The sequence below is a fragment of the Mustela nigripes genome, chromosome 7 (genome assembly GCF_022355385.1).
Source record: "Mustela nigripes isolate SB6536 chromosome 7, MUSNIG.SB6536, whole genome shotgun sequence".
In the NCBI taxonomy this organism is placed as follows: domain Eukaryota; kingdom Metazoa; phylum Chordata; class Mammalia; order Carnivora; family Mustelidae; genus Mustela; species Mustela nigripes.
In genome coordinates, this window is record NC_081563.1 from 22,586,233 (window position 1) to 22,599,351 (window position 13,119).

The window sequence follows — 13,119 nt, forward strand, 5'->3', positions numbered from 1 at the left end:
CCATACACAGAGTTGGGCATACAGGTAGTGTTTGTTGAGCTGAACTGAGAGTTAACTTTTCCTATGGATATGTCTTAACCTGGGGACTCGTGGCAACTGGAGTCCATCAACCATCCTGGGAGTTCCCCCTGTCAGTGCCTCACCCTCCAATACTCCCCTGAATCGTCCAGTGGCAGAGGCAACCGGGTCATCTTCCTCTCCCTCAGAACCCAGAACCCAGAACCCGGAACCTGATTCTGAGGCAAAGCAGGATGGTAACACTGATCCCAGTGTCTCTGACAGAGCCTTGACATAACCCTTGACGGTAGCTTGCACAAGCAGGAGACATTTGAGAATAAAGTCTCTCGTAGAGTGCTTGCTCGGTGCTCGCTTCATATTACTGTAATTCTAATTGTTGCTTTGTCCCTTGAGAGAGATGGGCCTTTTTTTTTTTTTTTAAAGATTTTATTTATTTATTTGTCAGAGAGAGAGAGTGAGCGAGAGCGAGCATAGGCAGACAGAATGGCAGGCAGAGTCAGAGGGAGAAGCAGGCTCCCTGCGGAGGGCAAGGAGCCCGATGTGGGACTCGATCCCAGGACCCTGGGATCATGACCTGAGCCGAAGGCAGCTGCTTTAACCAACCGAGCCACCCAGGCGTCCCGAGATGGGCCTTTTTGAGAGTGGTAGTATCCCACGGCACTGATGAGAAAATTGAGTAGACCCAAACAACCGAACTTGGCGGAAGCAAGAATTATAATTGAAAATCACTGGCCCTTCTGGTTTTCTCCAGTGCCAAGTCATGTTTTGCTCATTTTATTTGGCCAATGAGGTCAAATCCCACACAGAGAGGAGGGAGTTGCCATTCCACAGTGGGTTAAAATCAAACGCCGTTGTCCCAAGTGAGGCCTTCAGACAGGCTGACTCCCTGCGTTTTTCCATGTCAATTTCCATGTCAAAAATATTTCCCTCATGCTGTTGCACCATAGCCAAGTCAAGTCTTCAATAGTAGAAGTGCTCTGAATATTTGCAGACAGGGCCCGGCTCCCAAAGGGCTCTATTAGCTGTATTTGCATGGAAAACAACCGCATCAATACAGTGAACACAGACAATTCTTACATTTGAGTTTTAGATCCAGTGAATCGGACTGGAAGTGTTTTTCTGGCTACCTTTTGGTCTGTTTAACTCCATTGTTGGAAGGTTTCTCAGAATCTGGCCTTGTGTCCTCCTAATTTATATCTACGGATTCAGTTTCCGGTCTGAGAAATAATGGCTGAATTTCACTTGTCATTTCAGTCCATAAAGAGAAGGTGCTTTCTCATCAAAACATTCTCTACCCCTTCGTCTTATCAGTCTCAGTCTGAGACCTCGCCACTCTGGTTGACTTTTCCTCACTTTTGACCCTGCTTCCTCCCTTCATGGGTCTGGAGATCAGAAGAATCCACAGCAGTGGTCCCTTCCACCCTCTGCTCTCCCTGGCCCTCCCCGCCCCTCCCTGCCCCTCCCCACCCGCCAAGGAGCCAGTCTGTCCAGCCCTGCCTTCTCTCCAGCCCGCCCTGCATTCCCGGGAAGCGATCAGGGAGCCTGGCAATCTCCGCACAGGCTGAGCTTTTCATTGTATGTGCCCCACCCAATAGTTTTTGATTCGTGAATATTAAATAATTAGAGATCACCAGGCCAGCCCTCTGTCCTGCACCCTTTAAAATCATAACAGCTTTTTTATTTCATGGCACTTGACTTTGTTTGTTCAGCACGATCGGGGCAGCATTCAGGCCAGAGCAGCCTGTTAAATATTTACCCGCGAGGCGGATATTTCTACAGGAGTCAGCAGCGCTTATCAGGATAGGACGGGGCAGTGAGGTTCAGAACCCCCACAAGCTAAGGAACTTAGGGAGTTCGAGAAAGGGTGCAGTAAGTGTCCTTTTAAAAATAAACCCTCATTTAGAGCAGTCCTTTGTAGTCTCTCAAGTGCTTCTTCACACACTGAGGCTCAGAGCTGTGTAGGCAGCTGTCGCACACAATTAGATGGGGCAGAGGGGTCCACCCCTCACATCGGAGATCCAGCGGATGTGGTTGTTTGATGGCTGGGCTGGAAGAGACAGAGGCATGAACAAAATGGACAGGAATGCTTGCTCTGCGGCTGTGGGGCCAATTGTAGAGAGAGATGAGCATCCCGGTGCCTGCTTCAGTGGTGGTCTCCATGCTTCTGGAAGCCCTGGGGCATCCCTGCAGTCCCAACCCCACTCACTGGGGGCGTGGGGACTCTGGCAACCGGCCAGTTCAGATCTGGGCTTTACCATCTCTAGCTGTGGGAACCCAAGAAAGTTTCTTCTGCCCTCTGAGCCCCACTTTCTTCACCTGTAAAATTACAGTGCTAATTCTCACCTCCCTGAATTGTGGGGAGGATTAAACTAGGTAACAAGAAAGCACCTGACAACAAGGGTTAGTTTGGGCAAATCACAGAAGCAGAGTGCAGAGAGGTGGGCCTGGAGGCTGAGCAGCCGGTCTTTGGACTTCTCCACACCCATGCTTCTCTCCACCATTATAGGTAATTTTTGTTTAATGGCTGTGTGTCAGAAGCAGAGGGAGTCTCAAGTTTAGAGGATTACCCATGGACTGTTTTCATCTTTTTGGATTCAATTTAGTGAACAATTAAGAACTTATACTGTAATATCATATACAGGTCAGAGCCCATTATAATCAATTCCAGGAAACTGTCCAAATTATTTTATTTTTTGGAATTTTAGGATGCGGAAGGTTGTTCCTCTACATATACTATGAGAAGCCTGGATCTTGGTATTTCTATGTTACACAGATATTTCCCCCCAGGAAAGACAAGATATAAATATAGGATTTATTTCTCTTGTACTATAGAATTTTACTCTTAAGCAGTTTCCATCCTAATGGAACTGTGAGAACTTGCCAGTTAGAAGTGTGCCCTCTCTGTACTTTTGCATACAAAAGAGGGGACAAAAAGCCTTCTTCCAGGTCATGAGAAGTGATAGGAATTTTCCTAGCTTCCTTCGGAGTTTAGTCTAAATCTCCTCCAACGTCTACTCTGAGAGTAGCAGACGGAAGTGATGTTCTTGCTGATTCTGTGCAGTTGCAGACTGTAGATGATTCATTAATGTCAAACTTAGTCAAATGCTGTCTCATAATTTTCTCAGTTGTCAGAGTTGTTGTGCTTTTTAGGTCTCATCTGAATAGAAAAAGTCAACACCAAATATTTCCACCCCATGTTGACTTCCTCACATCGCCTGTGATTTTATTCATATGTTGGGACTTTTTCATTCCATAAACAAATGAACATAATATCCATTACTACCGGAAAAATTAATTTCAGTGTGGTCAGTAGGGCGACAGGCTGGGTCTGGGACCCTTTTCAAAACTTAGGTGTGTTTTTCCCTGTATTGCAAACCCTAGGCTAAGTCCGTCTGCTCTAAACTATTTAGGAATGATTGTCGAGACTTATGGGGAGGCACTTTGCTTCCATTTACAGCCTTGTAACTGGGGACTGAGTTAATGAATAACCACGGTATTAACGGATCTTAGGGGTCTCTTTATACCCCATCATATTACAGAGGTGGTAGAAGGAGCTTTTGGAGTAAGAAACCTATGCATTAAAATAAAATTCAAGTGAGAAAAACAAATTAGGACCCAAGGAAAGTGAGAGTAGGAAAGAAGATGAAATCAAGATTAAGGATGGGCTGTGAAATATATACTGTGAAGTTCTGAACAGTTTCTTTAGTAATTGTATGCTGGTTATTTAAACTGAAAGGGAATCTCCACAAAAGTCCTAGGAACTATTTCTGGATCAGTGTTGTGTCTTATTACTGCTTGGATCCCTGATTTTTGACTGCACCTTCTTGTGTAGATGAATTGAATGTGAGTGTCGACTTGGACGAGTTGCAGACTTTACCCATATCGACCCACAGACACAGGACCGAGCAGTACAGTGTTTCCAAAGATGTTTAGTTCGTTGCCACAATTTAAAATTTGAGACCTTAAGTCATCTGGATTTTTGGCTTCACATGAAAAATAAGGGTCTGCAAAGACCGGGCTTGTGTTTCCAACATAGCAGAGGTCAGCTGGAGTTTTGGGTGTGGAATCTCTCGAGTTCTGGGTGCTCAGTTATATCAGCTGCCTGGGCCTGGTCGAGTCTAGAGTCTGCAGCCCCTGTCCTAGACCACCGGCCCCACACTAAACCCGGGGAGGCTAAAGCCCCAGAGGCTTTCTACAGGCAGCAGAGCTGGTAAGGGGCAGAGCTAGTCCCTCCAGTGTGCTGTGGTGGTGCTGAAGGAATTCAGTTCAGTTTAGCATAGGGGGTTAAGGAATGACTTCTCTTTGCCCAGCACATGATGGAGAGTACGAACACCTGCGTCTCCATCAGAGGTCCAACCCATTAATACTGGCAAGACATTTATCCACGCCAATCAAAATGTGCTATTTTGTGCATGATAGAACCATTAGTTATCAGTCATTAGTTGGTAGTCATGGGTCATCTGAACATGCTGATCTAACAAAACAAATAAGATAAAGAAATGTCATCAGAAAGTGAAACCCATGTCCCCATCCTCATTAACTCAAGTGGCTGGTGGGCAGACATTGATAAGAGAAGGCGAGTCTGTTTGGGGGTGTCACTTCCTGCATTGCTGGAGCCCTAAGAGAAGTGTCCCTTGTACTCTTGTCCTTTCAGTGCACTTGGAGGCTCCTCAGCTCTTCATATCCCAGCTTTTCCAGGAGGAGGATGTCTCATTGATTATGTGCCTCAAGTATGCCACCTACTCACCAACAAGGTAAAAACAAGTCTCCTGGCCCTCCCCTCGTGAGGCTCCTCCCTCCACGTGGCCCCTGCCCCAGCACTGTGGGCCTTGTCCTGCAGGCGCGTCCTCTGCACCCCATCCCAGCTTGGGCCCCCACCTGACACTGGCTTTTCCTACTTGGACTTACAGTTCGTCTGTTTCTCTCCCTAGTTCTTGGCGCTCCTTCTTCCTTTCTTAAGGATTCTGACCTCCTGTTCCAGTCTTGTCTTCATCTTTTAAACTTCTACCTCCTCCTCCTCTAATTTCTTTTATGTCCCGAGTTTTTGCTAGGTCTTGCGCCTTTGAACTGCTCCATTTCCCAGTTGTCTGGTGCATGCGTGGGTGGGAGGGTGTGGGGGGGTGTGAGTGTGTGTGTGTGTTTGCCGCTAGTGAGTATCAAGGTAATTCACTAGAGCTTCCTTCACCTCTTTTCTGCTTTTCTGTACCTCACTTTTTACTAGTCAGCGCTTGATTCTCCATGTCCTGTCTAGGAGCAGTTTGCCAGAGTCCCGCTCGTAGGGTAGGAGCAGGATTTCCAGATCAGCTGGGCTGGTAGGCAAGCCCATCAGGTTATCGAAAGCTTTCTCCTAGCCGCATGAATGAGTCAGTACATTAGCGAATAACTGAGTTGACATTAATGGCTATTGTCAGATATTTCTAAAAAGTGTGAATATGTACTTGTTAATGGCCAGTCACTGTAATTAGCTAAAAACTGGAGATATCCGTCCACAAGCAATACTGACTTTTTTCCCATCTCCCACATTGACTCACTTCCTTCGCTTGATTCCCAAAGCACTGTTTTCTCTGCTCCTACTGACTTGTGCACACGGGCTTGGAGAAGAAATCTTTTGTTTGTCTCTTTCTTTCAAAAGATAGCTCATCTCAATATAGGAAATATTTTTGAAGTGCAATAATATTTCAAAGCCTTCAGTATTATTTTTTAAATGTCAGAGAAATGAAAATCTGGCAAGTCTGCCGTCTGTGGGCTTGGCACGGATTCCAGGGCATCTAACTCTCGTGGAGTGGTTGCCTCTCATTGGACCAAATTCCCCCAGCCTCTGCCCTCCTTCAGAACTGTTTGGAGGATAGAATTCTTATTTACATTGTGGGACTTTGTACTGACTTCAAATCTGTGTCCCAGTATTATAGAGAAACATGTACATTTTGGTCTTCCAGAACTGAGAAGAAAAGCCTTTTTAAAAAAGCCCTCCAGTTGAGATTAATTTCTAGTCATATATTTTCCTCCAAAAAAATTCTGTTACCGTTTTCCCAGAAATATAAGAATCAGTCTGTTTTTCTTATCTGGTTCCCTTTCATTAATTTTACTTGTCTTTTAAAATTGATGTTCTTATGCTTGCTACAAAAGAGGACAGTATGGGCTGCTTTTAGAAACAATCTCTTCAAATGAATTTCCATAATTACATTGGAATCTATCTTTATAGCCAGTTTTGTTGTGGGTTTCTGTTAAAATGGTTTTCTGTTTTTAAAATCAAGTACACAGAACTGTTTTCATCCCCTTTTTAAACAAAGCCTCTTAAGCAAACTTATCATCTGTTTTTCTTTTCCCAAAATAACATTTCTGATCCTGCATTAAGCCTGCAAAGTAAGCACTGTTTTTATAAATTGACATAAACCCCTATTATATAAATAGAATTGTTTTACTTTTAAAGGGTACAAAGTGGCTATCACTACCAATTGTGTCAAGGTTATTTCAAGTACTTTATCTTGAGCTTTTGTTAGCCATGGAAACTCATTGTGGCTACCGCCAATATAAACAGTTTGGGGGGCCTCTTTCTCCCCTGTTTCTTTGAGCCATTATGGGGACATTATAAGGAATGTATTTTTGTGTTGGTAGCTGATGGGTAAATGACTAATTTCCAGATGTCCAGCTTAATAGGTTCACAATTTTTTTTTTATAAAAACTGTCGTTTGGTGATAACAAGGAAATATAAAAAGGCAAACTAAAATCCCCTATTGTAACACTCTTTTCCTGGATATTAGGAATTTAAAAAGAAAGAATTCAACATTGTCCTGCCTTTTCAATAGGAGGTGAAGTTCAGAGTAAAAGAACCCCCATTTGATGAGCAGAAGCTCTTCTCTACAGATAGTTCCAGCTGATAAACACACAAGGAGTGAGAGAATTCAAAAAGTCACCGTTTTCCGGCTCCTAATGAAATAATTGATTCAGACAAGGCTCTCCAGCAGATACTAAAACCATGAGGTGAAAGACTGAGAGGGGACTAGATCTTCACAGGCTTTGAGAAGTGTGCCTCCAGCTCACTCCCGGTGGCAAAGGGAAGACCTCCCTTTACGGTGGGGTTGGCCTGCTGTCACCCTAACCAGTGATCAAGGCCGCTATCACCTATGAGGTTTTCTTGCCAAAAATGTTTAGCGTGAATCTAATCACACCTTTAGTCTAACGTCCGATTTATGGGAAATACAGGGACCTCCAGAGTAGAGGGAAAAGGAGGGAAACACCCACAGAATATAGAAGGCAAAACATCCTTTGGGCTAGACAGCTAGCCCAAATCTCTGAAAAGTCTGTATCATATAACATGTAGATGCATGTGCACACCCCAAGAGGTACTCTTATCCTACATGAAAGACTTTCCAGACTAAATGCCTGGTCCTTGATTATACCCTCAATTGTACCCTGCCTTTTAAAAGAATATTTTGGGGACAAGTGGAAAATCATGACAATGCGCAGGACACTAGATGAAGTCGGAGAATGACGGCTAGATTTGTTGGGTATGGTAATGACATCATGGCTCTGTAGGAAAAGGTCTTATTTTTTGGAGATACACGCTCACAGATCTGGGGCAAACTGTCATGGTGTCTCTCATTTCCCTTGAAGTATCTCAGCGAGATTGATTGATAGCTTGATGGGCAGGTAGATGGCTGCCGGAAGCAGGTAGACCAAACGTTCATAGTTCTTGTTGAATAGAGGGGAGTATAGGTGATGGGAGTGTGGTGTATTTATTTTACCGTTTTTCTGCTTCTCTGAGTCTTGGGAATGTTTTGTAAGGAAGCACGTGACAATTCCCTACTCCTCATCTTTGGGTTCCTGTTCTAGGTGCAGTATGTGATTCAAGGGTACCACAAAAGAAGGGAGTACATCGCTGCTTTCCTCAGTCACTTCGGCACGTAAGTTCCTCCTTGTTTAAACCACATGCTGGCAAACCCTCATGTCCTCACGACCCTCATGTGGGGCTTGGTTAAGAAAATAACAGCTCGTGCTTCCCCATGCTAGCTTCTTAAGGCCATTTTTTTTTTTTAAGATTTTATTTATTTATTTGACAGACAGAGATCACAAGTAGGCAGAGAGGCAGTCAGAGAGAGAGGGGGGAGGAAGCAGGCTCCCTGCCAAGCAGAGAGCCCGATATGGGGCTCGATCCCAGGACCCTGGGATCATGACCCGAGCCGAAGGCAGAGGCTTTAACCCACTGAGCCACCCAGGCGCCCCTTTTATTTTTTTATTTTTATTTTTTTTTAAGATTTTATTAAGGCCATTTTGATTCTTGCTGGTACATTGCTGAAACTGAAGCTCCCAGGAAGATAGTTTCTAGGATTCTTTGCTAAATCATAGAAACAAGTATCTTCCTTGGAGCAGCATCATACTCACCCCAAACCCAGCAATGACAAGGGCAGCACCACCTGCTTGTTCTAGAACCCTACAGTTCGCACAGCGCTTTCACCACCATCTGCTCCCAGGGGTCGTGAGTGAGCAGGCCAGGTGGGCAGTATTGGCACAATTGGCTCCTGGGAAGCCCTGAGACTTTGAGAAGCCCAATGACCTGACAGAAGTCATCCGCCTGACAGCCAGAGCCAGCGCCGGGGTGGGAGCCTGGGTTATCAGGACTCAGGTGTCCTGATAGGACTCTGGCTCGCAACTTGCCCCCCAGATCTAAGGAGGGCATCCAGCGTTAGACCCAAAAGCAGCGACTCCCACTTGAGATTAGAAGTTGGAAGAAGGCACAGAGAGGGCAGGGGAGGCAAGTGACTTCAGGTTTAAGGGGCGTGTCCTGCTGCTGCTGCCCAAGCCCCACCCGCTGCCCCTCCCCCTTGGGTCCTGGGCCTTTCCTGCAGGTTGCCAGAGGCCCTGCTACTCCGCAGCTCTGTTTCCTTAGATGACGTCAGAGGCCTCCTTGAGCTTCTGCTCGGGGCTTAGCCCAGTGGCTGAGGGGATGTGCTTTCCCCTCAGTCTTCTTCCAAAGGCGGGGCCTTCGACCCATTCAGGGGGACTGAGCACTAAGGGTGTTAATGGTCTGCTTATATCCCACCTTATTCTGTAGGAAGTGTATAAATATACAGAGATATAGATAGTAACACAAAATTAAAATTTTAAATAAGAAATGAATAAATTAGGACCAAAAAAGTGGGACTAAGGAGGAGCAGGTGAAATAAAGAATAAGGTTGGCCATTCCCTGGGATATAATTTTATAAACTGTGGAATAATTATGGGCCAAATTTCTGACTCCTCAGAAATAATTTTAAGAAATTGAATTTTTTGTGCCTCCAAAATAGAACTGTCAATATCTAAACAGTGTGACTGTCTCTCATATGAGTCTTTAATACTTAGGATTTTTTTCAGCTTTATTTATGAACATTTTGAGAAAGTACTTAGGATACAAACAGTGGCTCATAAATGACATCATTGGTCTTCTGATTTTCAAAGAAGATTATCTTTAGTATGTATAAGTAAAAATGGAGGATCTAGCCTAGTATCCTCCCAAGTAGGGTACACACACCTGAAGGGTGTGTGTCCCCCCTCACTCCATTGGCACACAAGAAAGATAAGAAAACTGCATTTACAGCTTTTTAAAAATCTCATTCTTGGACACCTGGGTGGCTCTGTTGGTTAAGTGTCTGCCTTCCGTTCAGGTCATGATCTCAGGGTCCTGGGATTGATCTCTGCGTCCTTGGGCTCTCTGCTTAGCAAAGAACCTGCTTCTCCCTGTCCCTCTGCCCTTCCCCCCAGCTCATGCTCTCTCTCTCTTTCTCAAATAAATAAGTGAAATCTTAAAAAACAAAAACGAAAATGAAAAAACTCGTTCTTTTTCAATATACATTTTGCGTATGTTTTATTATGCAAAACAATATGGTAGTACCCGTATACAACTACTAAATCATACACAATTGCTATTATATTACTGTAACTATGCATAACAAAAAGGATTCTGTGTTTGTTTTTACTTACAGCATGCAGGATTTGAAAAGTTTAGATAGCAGTATTATAACGGATTGAGTTGACTATAAATTCATGAAAAGAAATATAAAGCAGTAAGTAAAATTGTTGACCTAAGTCAGAAGATCTGAATGATATATCAACAGTCTTTGAGCAAATCACTCAGCTTTTAGCGTCTTAGTTCCTTTACCTTGACAGTGAGTTCCCCCTTCCTACTTAAACTGGGAGGCCATCAGGATTGACGGTCTCGGGGCGCCTGGGTGGCTCAGTGGATTAGGCCGCTGCCTTCGGCTCGGGTCATGATCTCAGTGTCCTGGGATCGAGCCCCGCATCGGGCTCTCTGCTCAGCGGGGAGCCTGCTTCCCCCTCTGTCTCTGCCTGCCTCTCTGCCTACTTGTGATCTCTCTCTCTCTGTCAAATAAAATAAATAAAATCTTAAAAAAAAAAAAAAAAAGGATTGACGGTCTCATTGGCCTGACTCAGTGAGGGAGACAGCAAATGCCTCCTGGTGTGGCTGACAGAGATGATTATGTCCCGCCTCCTGGTGTGGATGACAGAGACAATTATGTCTGTCTTCAGTGTGTGGTTAGTATTGTCATGTTATGGTGATGTCTCCCAGGCGCTCAGGCTCTGTGGAAAATCGGGGAGACGAGTGTGTCAGACTTCTGCCCAAGCCCTTCAGCAGTCCAGGCCTGTTCTCCTTGACACATGACACATACCCTGTGTGTCTCCCAGCCACATTCACATGCTGAGAACCAACACCCACCCAGCTAATGGGGCTGCTTTGTCTTGAGCCTGGTGGGGAGGACAGGGGACACAAGTGAAAGGATTCCAAGTACTTTGGAGGAAAATAATACAGACTCCTAAACTTAGTAATGTTGCCATTGCTGATTACTGCCTAGTGCCTGAGTGAAAGTGAGACTTAGTCATCACAGAAAGTAGTGTCGTCGCTGACCTCATGGCTGCCTTGGATCTTTTACTCCTAACTGGTAACCAGCATTTGCATAGCATTTTATGGTTTATCTTATTTGTTTTTCACAATCCTGTAAGGAAGTTTGAAAACGTTGTATGTGTTTTACAGATGAGGAAACTGAGGCCCCAGAGGTTAAGTGATTTGCCTGAAGCCATAACAGTACATAGCAAAACAGTAACTTAAACGTAGATGCTGTCATTCCAAACCCCACGTCCTTCCTATGTAACACTCCCTTAACCTGAAATGCATCTCGGATTCAATCACCGTGATGTTATGAATATATTCTTTATTACTTGGTTCCATCTCTCTTGTGCCTAATTTTGATGAGGGTTTTTTCTGTATGTGTGTGTGTGTGTGTGTTTATCACCTAGAGGCGTCGTGGAATATGATGCAGAAGGCTTTACAAAACTCACTCTGCTGCTGATGTGGAAAGATTTCTGTTTTCTTGTACACAGTGAGTATACTTCTGCTGTGAGCACGTCAGCATACGTTTGCAAAGTCCCAAACCGTATGTAATAATGACTGTGAAAACCTTCAGTGTCCTGAGGGGGTTCTCTTGAAGAGAAAATACCTCTAGACCAATGGTTCTCAACCAGGTCTAATTTGCCCCTCCGCAGTTGTTTTTCAGGGTCTGAAGACTTTTTTTTTTTTTTTTAAGACATTTTTGATGGTCATGACTAAGGAGGACGGAAGTGGGGATTGTCACTTATGGCATTTACTGGGTAGAGGGTAGTGGTGTTGCAGGAAGACCCCCAACAGCAGCTGAATCGTCAGGTACAAGATGTCAGTAGTGCTGAGTTGAAGAAACGCTGCCCTGTGTCCCGGGTTCCAGATTCCTGTTTCAAAGCATCTTTCCAGCATGAGATTCCAAAACTTTCAGGATTACTCAAAACATACTTCCTTTGTTCACATGGCTATCATCCTTATTAAGGGAAAAAACCTACAACTTTGATAATAACATAATAGTTATTTGAAAGGTGAGACAAGTTCGAATGTATTCCCAGTATTACTTTTCAATTTTATTCCATGGATAGGCATCTTTAAATGCTTATTGTGTTACCATAATCAGTGAGTCAAAAAACTTTGGTCCAGCTTTCTCTCTCTCTTTTTAAAATTAATTTATTTATTTTAGAGAGAGAGAGAGCAAGCAGGGGTTGGGCAGAGAGAGATCCCCAAGCAGACTCTGCACTGAGCATGGAGCCCAACGTGGGGCTCGACCACAGGACCTGAGTTTAAAAATGGCTTCATTTGAAACCAAGAGTCGGCCACTTAACAACTGCGCCACCCAGGCGCCCCTGGTCCAGCTTTCTCCTGCTGGATAATTTGGAGCCTCTTCTGTTTATTTCTTTGTTATGTAAGAACATTGACCCATGGTGCCAGGTTCAAGTTTTAAGTCAACCAAGACCTTTATTCTTTAGCATTTGATGTGAACAATGCCAGTCTTCAGACCAAAGACATAGAAGTTCCAGCTTTCCCAAGTCACTTTACAGAAAAGCAGTGGCCTGGGGTTGGTTTCACTTAGTGGATAGAACTAACCCTTGACCTTTAATAAACTATTCTCTGGAGAGGAGCTTTCGCCCTCTTCAGCCACACCATCAGACAGTGTAAAGGCGTTGGTTTGGGGGGTTTTGTTTCCCCGGCAGACTGACATCCTTGGTTGTGATTTGCTTAGGCTAAAACATGGTTCTAAAATTAATTTGTCTTACCCCGTTTCACACCAACAGATAGTAAGGGAAGAAAGCCGCTAATGCCATGGTGTAACCCGCACAGGGAGCACTGAGCATTAGCTGTGTTTTTAAAGTGTTTCCCAGTGATAAGCACCTTGTCTGCAGAGCTTTCTGCTGAGCTTCTACTCTAGAGTGAGTCTTCCGTGGGGAACCCTCAGGAATGCAAGCATATTGCTATGCATTAGTTGTGTACACAGACAAAAAACAAAATTGCAGAGGTAAGATTTTAGTGTGGGTGTTCCTCCAATATGACATTGTCCAAAGACAAAGACATGCTTCCCTCTGCTTGAGTTTCCTCATGTGTATGCTGGGGATCTGGTTGGTAAGTCCTGTGGAGACGTTCACATATGGAGCTTAACCCAGAATACAGGGCCAGATGGTGGAGGGAGCCTCACGGTCAAGGCCTCCTGGCAGTCTTCTCTCTGCCTGCCGTCTTATGTGGCCCTAATGTTTGAT

General features: G+C 44.5%; 1 protein-coding gene across 3 annotated transcripts in view; it reads left to right on the forward strand.

Moving 5' to 3' along the window:
• Window positions 1–13,119, forward strand: part of BABAM2 (BRISC and BRCA1 A complex member 2) — a 406,624-nt gene that overhangs the window by 315,963 nt on the left and 77,542 nt on the right. For 2 of the 3 annotated variants that reach the window (XM_059405361.1, XM_059405360.1), the window contains 3 exons: window positions 4,673–4,772; window positions 7,852–7,922; window positions 11,308–11,390. In XM_059405361.1, coding sequence (XP_059261344.1) covers window positions 4,673–4,772; window positions 7,852–7,922; window positions 11,308–11,390 — 254 coding nt within the window. The remainder of the gene's footprint in view (window positions 1–4,672; window positions 4,773–7,851; window positions 7,923–11,307; window positions 11,391–13,119) is intronic. The other variant, XM_059405362.1, reaches the window with a different exon arrangement.